Source organism: Stegastes partitus, unplaced genomic scaffold (genome assembly GCF_000690725.1).
Source record: "Stegastes partitus isolate 25-593 unplaced genomic scaffold, Stegastes_partitus-1.0.2 Scaffold857, whole genome shotgun sequence".
NCBI lineage: Eukaryota > Metazoa > Chordata > Actinopteri > Pomacentridae > Stegastes > Stegastes partitus.
Window position 1 is genome coordinate 207,272 of NW_007578588.1, and position 18,638 is coordinate 225,909.

Here is an 18,638-nt window from a genome sequence, read left to right on the forward strand (position 1 = left end):
TATATGAACACCTCAGACTCCTTTAAAGTTGAAGCTGTGACCCAGGAAGCTGACATCTTCTATTCATTCACATTCAGCAGACATCACATTCGTTCTATTACTGACAGTGAATGTAATTAGAAGTCAACAACAGAACATTTCCAGCGTGTAGTAAATGTGATGCGGTGGCAGAGGGACAGGTGCACACTGGCCCGGCTGGCCCACGGCACACACCGTCACAGTAAGTGGGTGTTGTTGGCCAGCGTTGGTTCATGCTCCACTGTCTGTCGTGGCTTATATGTCACGAGGGCCTGGCGCTGCTAGGTCATGCAGAGATGACAGTTAAAAATGAGCTGTGCCGTCTTACAGGTCCCACAATGCACAGCAGACCGGGACTGCAGCCAGATGCACTTCACAGGACACCTGACGTTTATATTTAACGCCGTCGTAAAACTTACAACCGCGAGTCACGTGTGTAGCTTCATGTTTGCTGAAATGATGATCTGAGAGGTGAGGTGTGAGCATGAATAAACCTGGAATCTACCTTTAAAATATATCACAACACGCTAGATTAATAAGAATTAAAAAAGAAGCACACAACAAATAAAAGTAAGCTGAAATTACAATAAACTGGCCTCAAAGACAAAAGGTCTCCTTAAAAGCTGAATGTTTGTACCATGAGGAGAGAGCTAAACATCAGCTGTGCCGTGTACCCACAGTGTCTATATTAATATGTCTGTATGTACATGTATGAACATTTCTGACATGCTGCCGATGTGTGTGTCACTGGGAGGCTGTCCCAGGAAAGTCATTGTCAGGCTGATGTTTCATGACTGTCCGTGACTCTTAAAATCTTCCTAGAAGTTGCAGCGCATCTTGCCCGGGGGTTGAATTCATCTTCAGGAAAACATATTTAACTCAGCGGGCTATTTTAAAAACACTCTTTAGCTACGAGCAGCGAGGAGACGGCATGTGAGAGGAAAGGCTGAATGCCGTCAGTCGGACTTCATTCAATACCAAGCCTCTCACTTGCTCGTTCTGGGGGAGGGCAGATAGTCGTACGCACTTGATCAAGTCGGGGAACAAGTCCTGCATGTGGCGTCATCAGGGTGACGTGCCTCCCAACAAGGCCATGCCTTCTCTACATTGCTTCCCTAAAACACAAGTTGGTTCGTGTGACTGTTTGGCGGCGGTCTCTGGAGGCTGTGTGATCTCAGCTGCTCTGCTCATTGATTTAATCCCTAAAAACTCATCTGTGTGTATCAAAGTCACATATTTAGAAGTTTATTTTCCCCATGAAAATAATCCCTTCCTGCCCTAAAACAGTTCAGACGTAACTCTAAACCCTGGCTTTATTTGGAATGTCTGATTCTGTCTCCATCACTGGCCATCCACTGCAGCTTGAGCAGTCCAGCTTACATGCAGCTCAAACACTGTAAAACTGCTCAACCCTTCCAACATCCAGATGTAAAGCGGCGTCAGTTAGCCACACATGTCCGACTGAGCTAGGAAGCACATGCAGAGGAACAACAACGATGCAGACAGCGGCACCGTGTTCTCTAAGTCTGACATGAAAGCCTGGAAGTCTGGATGTGAGTTTCTGAGACTCAGCAGCAGTTTCAGGGTGGAAATGCTCAGCCATGGCGTCGACTGCTTGTGTCACTCAGGATATGCCTTCTAACAGGAAAAGGACACCTTATGGAAACGTGGACAAGGCACAAGATGGCGTTATTATAAGCAGCCACTCGTCACTGCGACATGTGCTGCTTCTGTGGTCAGGTTTCTATGTTTAGCTGACTGACATCATTCCAGTCAGATATCTAGAAATATGTTTTAGCACTGAATGAATCAGCTGAGAGAAAATGGACAGACAAAATCTACAAAGAACAACTGAAAATGTTCATAACTGACTGTCCTCTTCACATATAAGAACAAAAAGCTGGGTATGACTTACTGCAGGGGCTACTCTGGTGATACAGCAGGTGTGAGAACGACAGGACAGGTGCCAGCTCGCTGCGGAGCCCCACGTTTCCTGCCTCATTTGTCTCCTGCGACTCTACGCCAGTCGCTGCGCCTTTCAGCTGCTGCCCCGCCCCTTCCTGGTCAGCCCAGACCACGCCCCTCTCCCTCAACACCAGGTGCTCCAGCTCGTGGTTCTCCATCTCGTCTGCTCCTGTGGCCAGCCCAGCCCCACGCAGCGCAGCGTAGTGCTGACTGTAAGCTGGCAGCACTAAGTTCACCATCCTAACATGCAACAGAAGAAGAACATTGAGACATCCCCCAGGAAACAGCCCTGGGTCAGAGTCAGGTGAAGTGCAGCTTCTTCAGATGGACTAGAGGAACAGAAACCTTAATTCAACGGGAACATACTTCTGCATGCGCTTGTTCTCCTGATCCTGCAGTGCAGTGAGCTCGACCATCTGCTTTATATGTTGTTTGAGATCATTCACCTGCAGCTCCAGCCTGTGGCAGTGCAGCTCCTTCTCCAACACCTGAACAAGGGGGAGAGGTCCGAGAGCAGAGATAAGGAGGCAGAAGCCACTGAAACATAACAGCAGACTGAATTAGCAATCCAGTGGGCAGAAGTAAAAGTGGTAGGGGGTCAGAATACTAGGGAGAAGATGCAAAGTTCTGTGTTCATCCATGTTTCATCAGAGAAGCTGTCTGCTCAGGGAAAGGGAGGGGAGGGAAAAAAAGAGAAAAACTCTGACGTAAAGAAACTACGAAACAACAGCAGAGAGAACATTTGACCGGTGGGTGCGTCATAGTTCTGGGTCAGTTCCTGGAAGAAAGGATAAAGAAGAAAAAAATAACATGGACCTGGTTTTAGGTAACTGGCTGCTGTGTGAGGGATGAGTAAAGGGTATTGATTTATTCTCTTCAGTGATCCACGAGTGAGCTGGAGAAATAAAATGAGCACGGTTCTAATTACTGAGAGAACAGATGGGAAGAACAGACAGTCACGACACCAGTAGAGACACAGCCTACCTTCCAAAATAAACAAACAAAAAACACCAAGCAGTGAGTTTTGACGGATGTAACCCACATTGTAAAGTTTTTCCACTATTTCCAATCATGCTCATTGGCCTTCTTCTATTTCATCAGGTTTAGCTGTACTCCCCGTTTGCCTCTAACGGTGTAGAGAGCGGCTAGAACCTGTGAGTGATCCATCGCAGTGTGGTTGGAATGTATAGACACATGAATGCAGGTATTACTGTTGCACAACTTCAATTAGATAAAAAATAACGACAGACTCTAATTAAGCTTGACTGAACTGCTATGAGCTCAGCAGCAAATACACGTGTGTGAACAGTCTATGACGAGCTCCTCTGTCGCAACAGAAAGACTAATTCTTGTTAATTACTTGGTGGTTTTCAGCACCAGTAAATATGAACGGGTCAGTAAGTTCTGCTTACCTCCGAGGTCTGATCATTTGACTTCAGCAACTTAATCTCGTTTTCGACACGATGCAGCCAACCATCGTTTTCCAGAAAACGTGCCTCTGCCTCCTTGAGACGTTTGCAGACGTGCTGCTGCTGAGTGCGTAAGCTGGCGATCCTCCGCTCGTGCTTACATGTGGCCTGTTGAGAACAATAATGGTATGAATGGTGCGCTGGTGTTGGAGTGACATGCTACTGCCTCTGTATGAAGCAACGTGGTAACAAGACCCAATTAAACAGGTCACAGTCATCTCGCTTGTTTTTGGAGGTACATCTGAAAAAAACACTTCTCTTAAGAATGGGGATAATTTGTGAATGAAGGTTTATTCAGTGGCAGCAGAACATCCAGCACCTCTCACTCAGTTGTTAGCAGATTGTTTGGGATGAAAGCAAACCATTTTACAAAGTTTGGTAGCTAAAATCCCTGAGAATTGACTTTTTTGTGCAGCTGGGGCCGACAGTGGGACACAAATGGCAGAGAAGAGCCAGGACCTGATGAGCAGTGACCCTTTCCTGTAGTGGCGTAAATGAGAGGCTAAGACAACTATAGAGAGCAGAGAAGTGAAATGATGACTCAGCAGCTGTTTTTCTGCAGGGATGATGGAATCTGTGGATAGCAGCGTAATCAGCAGCTACCTTCTCAGTCTTTTCCTTGGCACAGAAATATTGGACCTGCAGGTTGTCCTCCTCGCTGTAGCGCTGGCGCAGCTCATTCTCCTTCAGTTGTCTCTCCAGATCCAGCTGTTCTCGCCTGATTTGGGCTCGGCTTGAGAAGATTTGCTGCAGAGCTTCTGACACCCTAGAGAGTGAGATTTTTATCACAAACTTTGCCCTAAAATGTCAAACTTTTGAAGTAAAATTAATTGTTTAAAAAACAAACCACAGTGTATTTAACTTCAGTAAAATCACTGAGCAGGTCACTGAAAGAACAATCTGGGATCCAGATAGCCACCGTTGTCATCCGACACCTACATATCATTTAATTCCTACAGTTAAAACCGATAGAAGTGGCCTTTAAAGCCGCTGTACGGGGACACGTGTGCGGTCTGAGGCAGGTATCTGTGAAGCCTTGCTGCCCAGGGTTTTCTGCTAAGGTCAGAGAGCCGTCCATCAGCTCTGGTCACTTGTGAGGCTGCAGTGGTGTTGCTTTGGACGGTATTAGACTGAAAGTGTTTTTGTCCACTCTGACTCACACACATGAACAGGGACAGAATATTAGAAACACCTCTTAGTATAATGCAATGCAATAAAACATCAGCATCACCACAGGGATTCAGGCCAAATGTGATTAGAAGCTGCTGTGCCACATGTAAGGGGCAAATTTAATATATTGCTGCGCCAAGAGCTCTTTGCAAACCACTTGATCAAGTATTTAACACATCCTAAAAGGTCAGGAGATATTTAATATTTTTTCAACACATTTAAATCAGTTTAAATACATTAATACAACTAATAATACGAATGTAAAGGCACCGCCATATAATTACATCAAATGTATGCATGACTAATGTTTATCACGATTAATTAATGATGCGCTAAGGCAAGAGTCAATTATTAACCCACAGCATATAACTTTTTACTTGAATCCTGAGCTTCCACAGGATGCCACTTGTGCTCACACTGAGCCACAGAGGTATTCTTAGCTATATGATGTATATATGTATTCCTGGAATAGAGGTGAGGTGATACCCAGATTGGATGCAAGTAGCTGTCTAGTTGAGTTAAAGCAGGAGGAGAGACAGGAGAGGCATGCAGGTAAATAAGGCTGGAGAGCTGTCGCTGAAATGTGACTGCACTCTTCAATGTAACTCCAGTGACGTAGGAGACGTCGTGGCCTTGCTAGACTGCTGAATTTTTAATAGTGTGAGAAGCGTGCAGCCTCTATTCAGAGCCTCTCAGTGTGCGAGTTGTGAATTCTGATGCCAGTGAATGAAGTGTGTGGGAGTGAGACTCATTCAGCTTTTCCTTGTCCCCCGCCCCCAACCCAAATACCACCACAGATGCCACTTTATGCCATAAAGACAACTGGATGCGAGCTAGCTGATCTGATTTAAGTCAAATAAATAAATATGTACATATGAGCTGATTTTAAAAAAGAGCATGAGAGGCACAGCTGTTGTTATGAGGATTAAAACCCCACACTGAAAGACACTAAAAAGACACTGAAGCTAATGCTGGTCATGGTGCTGCTTTCCACTGTGGCGTACCTGCATACTGAAGCATGTCAGCGGCAGAGACGAAGCATTTCTTTCCTAACACAAAACTGTGAATGCTAATCGTTTTCAGTCCTGATCTTTAGGCCTCAAAGCACACCTGTGCTTTAATCCCAGAAGTAAAACAGTCTTTAGTTTAGAACGCATCGTCACTGTTCCACTTAAATATCAGTACAACGTATGCAGAGAAACACAAGTGATGAACATGACCATAAACGGTTTCTAACTTTAAATGCAGAAATAAAATAATGCTTTTCTTCACCTTGAACTTATCTGAAAGTGCAGCTACTTCCTGTCAAACTGTCTATCAGTAGAAGTATAGCCAGTGTGTGTCTGCTCTGAGCTGGTCCACTGACTGCAGAACAGGTCAGGAGTGAATATGAAAAGAAGCTCAAACTGTCTTTGAGTGTAAAAATAATGATGTGCTGCAGCGTTTCAATCCGTGGACAATACGGCAGCTTTAATTCCAGACTCATAAGAAAAAGAAAGACCGAGGTGTTTCTGTCCGAAGGCCTGAGGAAACGGGATTAGTGAGAATTCATGTGACGCATTTCCTTTTAAAAACTATAGAATTCATAGCAAGAAAGGCTATTTGCTTTTTAATGGGGCTTGTCATACCCACAAGTGCAGCATGAGGTCATCACTGAAGATGCACTGTTTTCCAGGAAATAACAGTTTTCCAGGAGGTTCAAGTGCCAGTTTCATGGGATAGCATTTCAAGGGAGTAGGACAAACATGGCAGCAACACAAACAAGCTGTTTAAAGGTAAATCAGGTCAGCTAGGTGGCTGTACGCTGGTCTTACACAAGTTAACGGATCAAGGATGTGTTGTTTGGTAATGGACCTTGGGTTCTGACACTGTGTCTTCACTACATTGTGGGTGGGCCAGCTGTCAGAAACCCCACTAATGCGCTGTGTTGTGACTATATGAGCGTGGCAGCACAAGCAAACCGCTGGTGAACTAAGGATACCCACACTGACACCGCGCTACTATTCAAAGCATGTAGAGCAGCTGTGGGGCAAAAAAATAAAGAAGAAAATGTCGCTTTGCTTCTGTTTTTGTAGCATTTTTCATGTATGACACCTTGAAAAGTGCTGCTCCTGGCTGGAAACTACAGCTGAACTTTGAGTAGAGCTTAACAAAAGAGTGAAGTGAAGCTGTCCAAACGCTGACCACCATCACTCACCGCTCTCCGGTCCTGACACAGAACATTACACATCAGCATTCATGCTTTAAGCAGTCTGTTTGTAGTAGAATTGCCTTGAGTGATTTCTGGCTTCCATCACTTTTGGTCCAACTTGGAGTTGTACAGTCGAACGGTGACCTTCACCAGCACCCCTGCATCCGAGGCTGCTGAATTCTGCTACCAAAGGACAGACGATGCAGTTTGGGTAGGAGGTGGGTAACAGCAAGGGAAGAAGTCTTTGGTTCATGTTCATGAGTGAGGAGCAACAGAGTATGAGACTGACAGGTGGATCGGTATGTTATGGGCAGGAACACAGAATGAGAATACTGGTAGGTAGAACCAGGATGAATCGTCTTCACATGGTGCTGGGGAACCGTAGGGACAAGGTGACGGCTTCAGACACTCAGACTAAGACCTGAGTAAAACTGCTACCCCTTTACACTGAAGGGAGTGAGCTGAGATGGTCGGGGAGTCTGATTAGGATGTGCCACAGACGCCTCCCGCAAGAATCTCAGGCATATCCAGCTCAGAAGAGACCCCTCAGCAGACCCAGAGCATGCTGTAGGGATTATGTATCCCATCTGGACTGGGAATGTCCTGAGAAGAACTGGAGAAAGTGGACAGGGAGGGGAGCCTCTGTTTCCACCAGCTAAAGGCCACTTTTCCTGATCTGCTACAACAACAAACGACAATAAGCGCCAGGAAATAGACCGAGTCAGACCAAAATACACTGAACAGCATTTGATTGTGTCCAGGTCTATGTTTGTTAATGAGATTGGGCTCCTTTAAATATAAATAAGTGTATTTAGACTTTTTAAATGTACAAACCTGCATGTTTGTGCCACCTCATATTATTCCATCCAGCAATATTGTTGTGTATGTTGCAGAAACCCTGAATCCGTTTACTAAATGCAGTGTCAAAGCGAAACAAGTTTTGTTGATCCCACTCACAAGCAACACCTCATACTCCAGCTTTACTCGGTTTTCCAACAGCTTTCAGTGAATGTTGTCGCCGTATCGTTGATTCACGAGAGTTCTCCCCAACCTACCATGTGCAAACAACTGTTAACTAATATGTTTGCTATCGGGCCATGCTGAGCTGATTCAATAAAAGGTTCCTTGCTAAAAGCTAATTTAGTCGTATTTATTGTACCATAAAAGCCAATAAATAGAGATAGAGGTTATATATATTAGTGTAATTCTTCATTATACAACCTTAGCCACCATACCTAATTACACTGTCTGGTCAGCTTCTCTATCAATTATTACTGATGATCTAAAGTCACTACAATATGTACACAGTCACAGAGTGGATGCTAACTGCACCATAATGAGGCAAACACAGGCTGTGTGCTGCTTCTGTCTTAATCAGTGTCCTCCACCTGCAAGGTGTACATGAAAGGCTTTTGACACAAAGAAAAACAACGACTGGCGTGTCTCCAGTTACACTCATGTGCATGCTCACCTTTTCAGCTCTGCTTGTTTATGGGAGGAGATCATGTTGGAAGCCCCAGGCGCCATGCTCCTCGTCTCGTACTCTTTCAGTTTCTGCTTCAACTGTACAATCTGCAGAAATGCAAAAGAATACTGAAATCAGTCAGAAATCAACCACTGATCATGGTGAGTGTGCAAGCAGCATAAAGAAGAAGCGTGATGGAGATTTTCTGTTTTTGCATTCAGCACGTTGGTGGCTTCACGTTACCTCTTGCCGTTGCTTCTCACATATCACTGCGTACTGACCGATGTGACTGTCCAGGCTTACGACATTGCTCTTCAGCTGACAGAGGGAAACATTGCATGATTTAAAAGTGTTTCGTATATTTACAGCCCAAGAGCCGCAGCGATTATATTGCAGTTAACAAGGATGAAACCCTGTGATAGCTTTAATACGTACCGAGGACTTGATCTCCTTGGCCCTGTTGGCATATTTAAGCGTGTTGTGGGTGTCATCATAGGACTTAGATGAGGGGCTGACGTTGGCAATCATAACCGTCCTGCAGTTCCCTCCCAAAGAGTCCTTAAGCAGCCGTGTCAGCTTGCTGTCCCGGTACGGTATATGAGCTTTCTTACTCTGGAGCCAATGAGAAAACCCAAGTTTAGCCAAAACGCTCAGTTCATCTAAAGTACACACAGACAACATGGAAAACTCTGGAGGTCTCATTGTGCTTACTTTGAAAAGGTGTCAAATAAAAGTTTGAAAGGAACAAATACAGAACCCAGAAATCCACTACTTTTGTCAAACAACGCATAAATCAAAATTAAAAACAAACAAAAAAACAACAACTGTGTTTTTCCTGCGGTATGCAGAGGAGGAAGGATGAATGTGAGGTGGACTCCATCTGGACTTGCTCCACAAGAGAAGCTTAGTCACATTATACTGTTTGGTGGGGACCAATAAACCTAATGGGAACAAAATTCAGTATGGAGTGTTCATTTCAGAGCGCAAGTCTTTGTGCAGCTGCTCTGTGAACACAAGTCAGACTGTAATAATGGCATTAGATAAACTACAGCTGCTTAGGTGAGTCACAGTCTCATGGGCATTAAAGATAAGCTAGCAAAGGAGTGTAAAATGAGATCTTTTGGGGATCACAGCTGTGTCTGCACCTCTCCCTGGAAAAAGCCCAACTTTGCATCTGGATTCAGAACTCTTAGTTATAGCTCATGTCAGGTCTGGGAGTCTCTGGCTAACTGGGCCTTTAGGGGAAATCTCAGTTTCAATAAGAAAAGGAATCCACCGTTATTCCAAAACAAGCATCGAAAATAAATCTGAAGCTTAGTTTGTGGACTCCGTTAGCGTGATCCGTCCTAGTGAAGCTGTCACACATTCAGTGGTAGATGATCACCTACAACCTATAGGTGAATGGAAGGATGAAGCAGCTGCAACTACAGCAGTAGTTTCACATGTTTGTCTTTAAACTTGTCATCCACTTTTACATGTCAAAACAACAGCAAAGTGAGCTGAACCTCTTCTTGTTCAAAACATTCCAGGAGCTAGGAGTCTATCAATAATCAGGCACCAGCGCCGGTGGCAGTGCTGGCCTTACATAATGCAGCACATGCACAACCACTGAACGCTCGTTATCATTAAAACATCCAGCGGCTCACCAGCGCAACAACTGGACTGTGGGTGCAGGTTTCAGCCTTCATCAGGAAAGCAAATGGCTGCAAAGTCACAGCCGATAGGGACACATGCACTATTAGTTTTTATATATTGCAAAACACACAGTTCAGAATTTCACTTCCAACGGATGTGTCCTGTGATCTGAAAACAGGCCGTAACTGCTGCTTGTTAACCAACTCTAACAATAATTCCAGAGCTGAGGCATGGAGATGTTGTTTATTTATCTACATTTTTACAAACGTGATCAAGGTGGTGATGGAAAGTTTTGAACATTGCAAGGAGTCTGCTCGTGTGTGAAGAATGTGGCCGCCATACGTCAGTGTCAGCTTTCTGTCGACACACCGAGCAGACTGGCAGCAGCTCCAGACGCCCTTCATCATGGCTGGGAAACACTGGCCTTGTGTGGACGGAAGGCCAAACTGGAGGGAAAGGGCGCGTCGGCAAATGTATCTGCACTAGTCTGGACATCGCCTAAGGCAAACAACTTACAACAAAAACCTCTGTGCAGCATAGCATGAAGATGACACACTGAACAGCCCCAACAGACGCAGCAGACATTCTTCTCACTCAAACGAATGGCATGTCAGCCCAGACACAAGTGGGGACATTCTTTCCTGTAAACAATAGCCACAACATGAATTCCCTGTCTGCCAGCAGTAAACACTGGAGCACCAATAACCATGGGGACAGGATGGTGGTGGGCGTTGAAGCTGAGCACATCAAACCAGGAGTCGATGACTGCAACCCTCAGAAATGGAGGGCTGGCTATCAAACCCACTGGACAGCTTTCATGAAAGAACACAGTTTTAACCCAAGAATGAAGTAACCTGTTGGAGACGGATCGTATTTCAGCACGGCTGTGGTAGATTCTCACAGCGCTTCCTAAATGCATGTGGCCTGCTTGCGCCTCGTCCCTTGAGGCTGGTGTGTAAAACGAGAAGACTGCTTGACAGGTTAATGTATGCAACTGGAATGAAATAATACCCAAATACTGAGCTGACTCTCCACTTCCCAGGCACCCTGTTTCATATGGCGGCTAGCAGTTAACTTCAGATACCCACACCACAATAATCCTATATAAGCTGATGATCTGCTGACCAAACACAAAGAGAAAACTTGTCATAGGAGCTTGTGATGTCTGTGAAACATCATTATACTGTATCAGTAAATACCTCTGGACACATCGACATGTAGAACAACTTGTTAGAGTAATAATGACAAACGTTCCATGTCATATTGTTTTAAACATGTTATTAGCATGTGTAGCTGGTGACAGGGTGAAGAGCAAGCGGCGTCACAGCCCCGCTACAAGCCATGTCAACGCAAACTACTCACAATGTCACATTTTGCTCATCTTGTGTTTTTCTTTACAAGTGCAGCTGGTTTTCAATCACTTTAATAGTCCTGTGTGTTCAAAACTACTGACTCTTGCTTGGTTTTTCCTCATTTGAAATTTTGTCGCATGGTTTCTAAAAAAATAATTATTGTAACTTTTATTTGGCAGTCAGTCACAAAGAATGCATTTCCTTTGTTAGTGTTGTGAGCAGACGCTGAGCTGCGGTGCTGTATAACCAGGACGTGTCTTCTGCACATTGAACAGTTAAAATTCAGAGTATTATAACAGCGAGCAGACAACACGATTTAAATGTTATTTTTTGTGAACAGATCACTAATCTTTAGTACCAGCTGTCATTGAGACATCTGACAGATTGCTCCCAGTAAACACTATTTAATATTTAAAGGGAGACTACATTTTCTCATGATTTCTTTATAACTAGAGGAAAAAATGAAGGTTTTTTAGGAATGAGTGGGCAGCCGGGGCATAATGATCTTAAAAATGGGAACAGTGTTGGGTGTAATGTCAAGCGTACACGGATACTAACACCGTCCATAACCGCATGAATTCAGATTACTCTGGTTAGTTCCATCCTGGCTCTTATTTTCCTGGTTTTGCACAGGAAACAGCAGCAGAGCAGATTGTGTGAGCAGCCTTTTGTTGAGTTTGAGTTATTTTAGGCGTCACATCACCACATATCCGTGGTGAATGTAATTGATTGTGGTCATTATTCTGGTTTGGCAGCACCATGTTATCTGCTCTAAACACTGACGGGGACCTCGCAGGTGATTCTGATGATGTCGTTCAATACAAGCAGAGTAACACACACTCACCTTCGGGTCGGCCAGAGCGTTGATGACGTTTCCTAAAGCGAGGAGTGAGCGGTTGATGTTAGCACCTTCTCTTAAGCGTGCCCCTTTAGCGTTGGTAGCGCTAGCTCTCTCTGAGCCTGCCAGGTCAATCAGGCTCATTTTGGCAATGCAGACGTTAGGATTCAGGCTGGCAGTTCTGTCCTGCTGCCTCAAATATATCTGGAGAAAAGAATGCACACCTGTTTGTTTATTAACGGTGAGCTGTTGGTAGAGGTTTGTAAAGAGAAGTGTTGCTTCAGCAACATCCTTTCTGATAAACTGGAGATATACGTAACTAGCCAGTGCAAACGTTTTGCACATCATATTTTGTATTTATGTTGTTCATTCAGAGGTTGTGAAAATGATACTGAAACACCTGAAATACAGCATGGGACCGGGAAGAGGTGGCGTTCATGTCGGTGGGGTGCTGTGTCCTGTTTCGATTTCCAGAATCCAAAGCCTCGAGGATGTGCTCTGCAGATTTGGGCTGTATGGGAAAAAGAACAACATGACGTGAGCCAATAGAGGCCCACTTGGAACCACCACAGTGCACGGCGCTGAACAGTGAGGCGGCTTAGCATCAGACTGCTGGTGTCTGTAACCATATGTGAACAATGTTTTTCATTAAAGAAAGTTGACTTGTTGACAGATTTGATATTTTTCTCATTTACATGTAGAACACGCTGGTTTTAATTCACAACATTATCTCCAACTTTTATTTTACTAGGAAAGGAAACTACTAACTAATACTTTTATAGACTCAGCAGAACAGAACCGCTAAAGGTGACTGTTCTGCTCTAATCCTCTCCTTCACACCGTTCTGTGATAAAGTCATGACAGAAGGCCTTTTAAACAGCAACGCGTGCACTGCAACCATGTTATTGGCATTTATTCTTTTACAACCTCCGGACATTTGTGAAGATGATTTTCTAATTAAAAACATTTACACTGTGTAAAGCAATTGTGGGAAATCTAAATGAGATCTAATGTCATAAAAGGCAATGCCACCGATATGTACCTTTATTATGGCCTACAATGTGATGAGGGAGTCCTGAGGTCACTACTCACCTGGTGCAGTGACAGGCCCTGAACAACAACTCCTTTAGAACTGTCCTCTCTCACTGCAAGAGGGCCGACATTTGCCAACAAGTCTCTGATCTGTTCATTGTAAACCTGTGAACAAACAACACATCTGGCCAGGTTAAAGCTCTGTATGAGAAACCAGTCGCCAGTGAAATGTTGCTAAAGTGTAGAATAAGGTAGAGAGAAACGTGACTGAGTACCTGCTGCCACTCACATAAAGAAATAGCACGACTGTATGAAAACCAACAACACACAGAGTTCACATGCTCACCTCAAGATACGAGAATGCAACGGCAAACTCCTTCTCATCCTTGGCATCATCCATGCGTTTGAACAGCTCTTTCATCGTGCGATACATGACCCCTGGGTCATCCTGGGAGCCCAGCATGGTGTGGGTCTTGCCTGCTCCAGTAGCACCATAGGCAAACACTGCAAATGACAACACATTACCGTCAAGATAAATGTGTTGGAGTACAAACAACTCTCATACTGGGCTCATCGATATGGCAAGCGTTTTGAAAGACAATGCGACTGTGATTTTAGTGGGAATGGTCATTTTTCTTTTCAGTTACAAAAAACCCAAAGTGACGTGATGTTTGCAGTGATCTGTACCAAACAAGCACATTCCCTCATGTCTGGACAGTCTGTAGGCCAGGGTGACCCAAAGCTACATGAATACAAATACCTGAGCACACTTTTTGACAACACATTCAAACTTGCCTCCAACACTGAGGAGATCCTCAGAGACTGTCAGCAGCAGTATCACTGCCCCCTGACTCCCTGCACTGGACCCCCCTTGCTCATCCTGCTTGTGTGCACATGCCAACGTGTTTGGCAGCTTGCATTCATTCACGTGTTACCTGTGCAGTTGAATCCATTCATCACACCATCCAGCACGCCTTTTGTGGTGTTCTCAAAAATGTCCACTTGAGTGGAGTTCTCGTCAAAGACTTGGTCAAAAACAAACTTCAGGTCTTTGTTAGCTCTCTTGTTGATGTTTCTGTTTCGCACTCTTTGTCTTTGTGATTGAAAACATGACGAGTCCTGTTCCTTTGGGTCAAATATGAGCATGTGGTTATCGACAACCTGGACCACATGTCGACAGTTTTCTCGCTTCTCAGCGTCGTTGGCTGGCCTCACCCGAACGACCACCTTCACGTGGCTACACACATTACTCGCCATGGTGGTCCCGACGTGTTACTGCAAAACAAAATAAAACAACAAGGCGTTCACTTAACTTCTCATGTTGCAAACACCATTGTAATTTTAATAATATGCCAATTAAATCAGACAGTGTGGATGGACAGAAGACAGCAGGTGACAGAGCTTTGCTTTGTGCCCAGTCGAGGGTAGTTTACACTGCTGAGTGCCATGGATAGAAATACAACAACGGATTAAGTTCACACAGTCCCTCAAAGGTTTGTCTTCAGTTAGGATTTGTGGCACTGCAGATAACTGGCAATAGGAGTGATTTCACAGCCTCATTATGAAACAACCGTGTAACCCAGTAGGAGACATCTGCTCTCGGTGCACATTGTGTAGCGCATGGTCTCAACGAGGGCTTCTTGACACTGGACAAAACACACATTGCACTGTTTTGTTTGTCTGTAATATGAAAAAACAGCATAAAGCAGGGGTAGAATTTACCGCTGCCTCTGCAGTCTGAGGCTGAAGCGCTGCAGCCTTGTCCAGCTGTTCAGAGCATCAGCCTTCACCATGTTCACGCCATTGTCTGTTCTTATACAAACTTGTCATGTCTCATTGAGGCCCCAAACAGCCAGTGCTTCTCTCATCCCTGCTGAGATGTTCTCACTTGTATGATCATCTGGGAAAAATGCTGTTTGCAAGCAGCAACTTTTCAGTTGGAAGTCCTCATTATAAAGTAGACGGGAAGGCTTATGTAGGGCTCTGTCGTCTGGCTGGACCACACGTCTGCTGGAGCTGCACGATATTTCACTTGTGACAGCTCTGTTTCAACTTGTGCCTCGCATTTTTGATACAGCTCTGGGACAGCGACTTGAGAAACATACTACACACTACTTCTCCAGGCACATGATGATGTTTTCAAAACCCTCCTTGGTATCTGTGTTAATGGGTATCATGGCTTCATACAAAGCTTTGTGGCACTGATTTAAATAGTCAAACAAAGTAGTTGTGTGTGGCAGCAACAACTGCAAGACACTAAAGACAGAGAACGTCTTTTTGGTCAACATCCTTTCTTCTATAGCTGAAACAGCTCCATACGACTGCCAGCTTCGTTCTCCTGCTGCTTGTTTGTGTCACTGTGCAGATGTGCAGCCTGCGCATCAACAAACTGGGTCTTTAAAACACTATTTTAAAGACAGTGCATCCAAGAAGGCTTCTTTTGTAGATTAGTGCTAAAAAAAAGAGAATCATGCAAGTCATTGCTAAAATAATACATTGTTCATCCATAGTTTCAAGTGTTAATGCCAGAAAATATGACCGTCCTAAAGCTTGTATGTATGGGACTGAGAGATGCAACACAACAGCAATGCAGCAAAGCCTCCTGTAACAAAGGCTGTAATGTGTAGTTTAGTAAATGTTTTAGAGAGGTTGTATCCACACTGACAGACATTTTGGAGACTCTATTAATAATAGTATAATAATAATAGAGTCAACATATTATGAAAACTGTGACATACACATGCCTTATCTCAGCCAGCCAAACAAAAAGGTGTATGCATCACACATGCTGTGCCAGAAGGTGATCATCTGCCAATAACTGAATGCACACCACATGTTTACATGTTTATAATCATCTACAGCTGTTTTGTTCTGAATCAAACAGTCCTAACATGCAAATACACACAAGTACATGTCTGGTAACAGCAAAAGTGCATCTTTGTGAGACTTTATGGAACAAGTTTTGCAGTTTACAGCATATAATCAGGCATTTAGGATGATTATAGGATATATATATATATATATATACACACTACTATTTCTGATGTTGTGTGACATGTCTAATGTTGCTGTTTAGACAGCAAATAATTAATTAGGAAAGGATTTTTTTTTTTTGCAATTTTCCTATGAGCTATAACAACAAAACGTTATCATGAATCAAACCAGGTCATTTTGCATTATTTACAGTTCAGTCACAATGGGGAGGCTACAATCCCTTTTTAGAAAGTGGAGTTAGTTGAATATGAGTTGCATTAGTCCTTTAAAGATATTTCAGATAAGCTGATTTGGTTATAATCTGTGGCACAGAGCAGGTAAACTAATGTAGAGACACCTGGATATTTGTGTGAGTGTTTGGGAGACGACCGGTTTGTGGCTAACACCGGAAAGAGTAATCACACTGACGTTAGCTAAGAGTGGGTGTGCAACGTTTGTGACTGTATTTACATGCAGACTGGCCTCTACTATCCCACAGGTAGCAAAAATGAGCCCCTTGCCCCTGTGCCACACGTTAAAGGGACACTAAGGCAGCAGGGGTAAAGAAAGTGGGCGCCAGTTTTCTGTCCCGTTCCCACAGTGAGGTTCAACCACACAATACATCTCACAGTTAAAACAAGTATCTCTCGAGCTTTGAAACGTAATGAAATATATACTGCTAGATAAGTGCTTCTTTTATTAAGCTAGCATGGATATTGTAGTTGAAAGACATCCTGTTATACGGCAACAATCCCACCAACGTTAACCTGACAGGGTTGGCTAACGTCTGCTAGCATGCTATGCTAACTGTCGCACAATCTCCAACGGTAGCTCAGCTTTGTCATTAGCTTAGCTTCGGTCACTTCAGTTCGAGTGCAACTACTCTGTCTTACCTTTTGTAAGAAACGGCTGTCTTTCATTTCACTACCACAGAACGGTTCTCACATGAAACACAGGGAGCACCGTCAGAACAAAACAGAAACAAAGCTTGCTAGCGAAGCCCAGGCGGTGATAGCTAGCACGACTAGCGCCAATATTTTCAAAAACGAGCCCTCTTCCTCGGTCGCAGCGGATTGGACGCGGACCGGGTGACGCAGCGGGTGACGCAGCAGCAGGTGGAGCTACTGCTGTGGCACACTACGGTAAGCGACAGCTAATTCTCTGAGGTGTAGGCTCGATTCTCAGGCACCAGGGCGAATACTTGTAGATGTAGCTGACTGTAATCTTGTGTGTTCGTTGCCATGCCTGCGGCCGGTCATCCAACGTAGCGGCACAGCAGCAGGATCCACTGCACCGCTGCTTAGTCCGGGCTGACATGCCCAGCCTACAGCAACCAGCGTGTGCTAAAGGTTCTCTATAGACATCTAGTTAATAATGGCTTCCTCAAACATACAGCCACGTCACCACGCATCCATAAGAGTGGTTCACGTGTACATGTGTAACCCCACGCATGCAGTTAGCTCCAGGCTTTGGTGCTTATAGCAGCGTAATTAGCTAACGACCTGACCTGGCTCAAACCACAGCTCTGCTTTCTGTGGCAAACCCCTCCGAAGTGGCACACGGATGATGACAGGCGTGTAGTTGAGTCCTCCTGTTAGCAGCTAGCCCCTACAGCCCTCTGCTTTAAGGTTATGCTGATGTGACCTCCTGCCTACTCATAGCTTAATGGCTAGCAGCTAGCATTTTGCAGCAGCGCTAATAATGAGAGGTGGGCACAGCTACCATCACAGGCCCTGGACAGCATACTTCTTCCCAAAGTAAATAGTAATATCCCTGTTAATGTTATGTCCTAAGAATCATTCCCCATCCTAAAGCACAGGACAGGACACTACAGAGGGCTGTTTTAGAACCCTCTCAACCAAATGGCCTCTGTGCTGTACAAACTAGGTAGAAATGTTGGCCACATTACCGTTATCTCTGATTGTATGCCCACGTCTCAGAGTGTGGGGAAACTGTTAAACCAAGGCATAAAGACTGGTTTGAACCAATAAGTTAGGACTGGGTGCGCTACTGTTTTGTCATTGCCACCTGTTGTGCTTCGGCATGGTCAGATCTTGACCAGTGTTCACGTTGGTGTTGCTTCTCTCCTGCTCACTGTGCTCACATATTCTGCATTTTAATCCTGCCCAGTTCCCAATAAAGCTGTCGTCATTTTCATATTCTTCTGCTTCTATTGTCAGAGTATTAAATAGTGACTGAACGCAGCCCAGTAAGACCACATGGCGACTGGCAGTGACCCGAGCCATTTCCAAGCTCCTGCTCTGCTGAACCACTGATTTCACTGCTGCAGTGCTGTCTGACGGTCCCACCACAGACACTACAGTCTGACGGTCCCATCACGGACACTACAGTCTGACGGTCCCGTCACAGACACTACAGTCCGACGGTCCCATCACAGACACTACAGTCCGACGGTCCCGTCACAGACACTACAGTCTGACGGTCCCATCACGGACACTACAGTCTGACGGTCCCATCACAGACACTACAGTCTGATGGTCTGCCACGGACACTACAGTCTGACGGTCCC

The 18,638-nt window shown here is 44.7% G+C and overlaps 2 protein-coding genes across 3 annotated transcripts in view; one reads left to right on the plus strand and one right to left on the minus strand.

The window, feature by feature from the left end:
• The window catches only part of kif18a (kinesin family member 18A), a 29,956-nt gene extending 12,857 nt beyond the window's left edge, over window positions 1-17,099 (minus strand). For both annotated transcript variants that reach the window (XM_008293097.1, XM_008293096.1), the window contains exons 1-13: window positions 17,002-17,099; window positions 14,071-14,410; window positions 13,482-13,639; window positions 13,196-13,300; window positions 12,504-12,614; window positions 12,110-12,307; window positions 8,714-8,890; window positions 8,522-8,596; window positions 8,285-8,385; window positions 4,056-4,218; window positions 3,396-3,560; window positions 2,350-2,471; window positions 1,934-2,223 (exon numbers count right to left, since the gene is read on the minus strand). In XM_008293097.1, coding sequence (XP_008291319.1) covers window positions 1,934-2,223; window positions 2,350-2,471; window positions 3,396-3,560; window positions 4,056-4,218; window positions 8,285-8,385; window positions 8,522-8,596; window positions 8,714-8,890; window positions 12,110-12,307; window positions 12,504-12,614; window positions 13,196-13,300; window positions 13,482-13,639; window positions 14,071-14,392 — 1,987 coding nt within the window. In that variant the 5' untranslated portion in view covers window positions 14,393-14,410; window positions 17,002-17,099. The remainder of the gene's footprint in view (window positions 1-1,933; window positions 2,224-2,349; window positions 2,472-3,395; window positions 3,561-4,055; window positions 4,219-8,284; window positions 8,386-8,521; window positions 8,597-8,713; window positions 8,891-12,109; window positions 12,308-12,503; window positions 12,615-13,195; window positions 13,301-13,481; window positions 13,640-14,070; window positions 14,411-17,001) is intronic.
• Window positions 17,100-17,222: 123 nt separating this feature from the next.
• The window catches only part of mettl15 (methyltransferase 15, mitochondrial 12S rRNA N4-cytidine), a 46,209-nt gene continuing 44,793 nt past the window's right edge, over window positions 17,223-18,638 (plus strand). The window contains exon 1 of the mRNA XM_008293099.1: window positions 17,223-17,250. The gene's annotated coding sequence lies outside the window, so the exon portion shown is untranslated. The remainder of the gene's footprint in view (window positions 17,251-18,638) is intronic.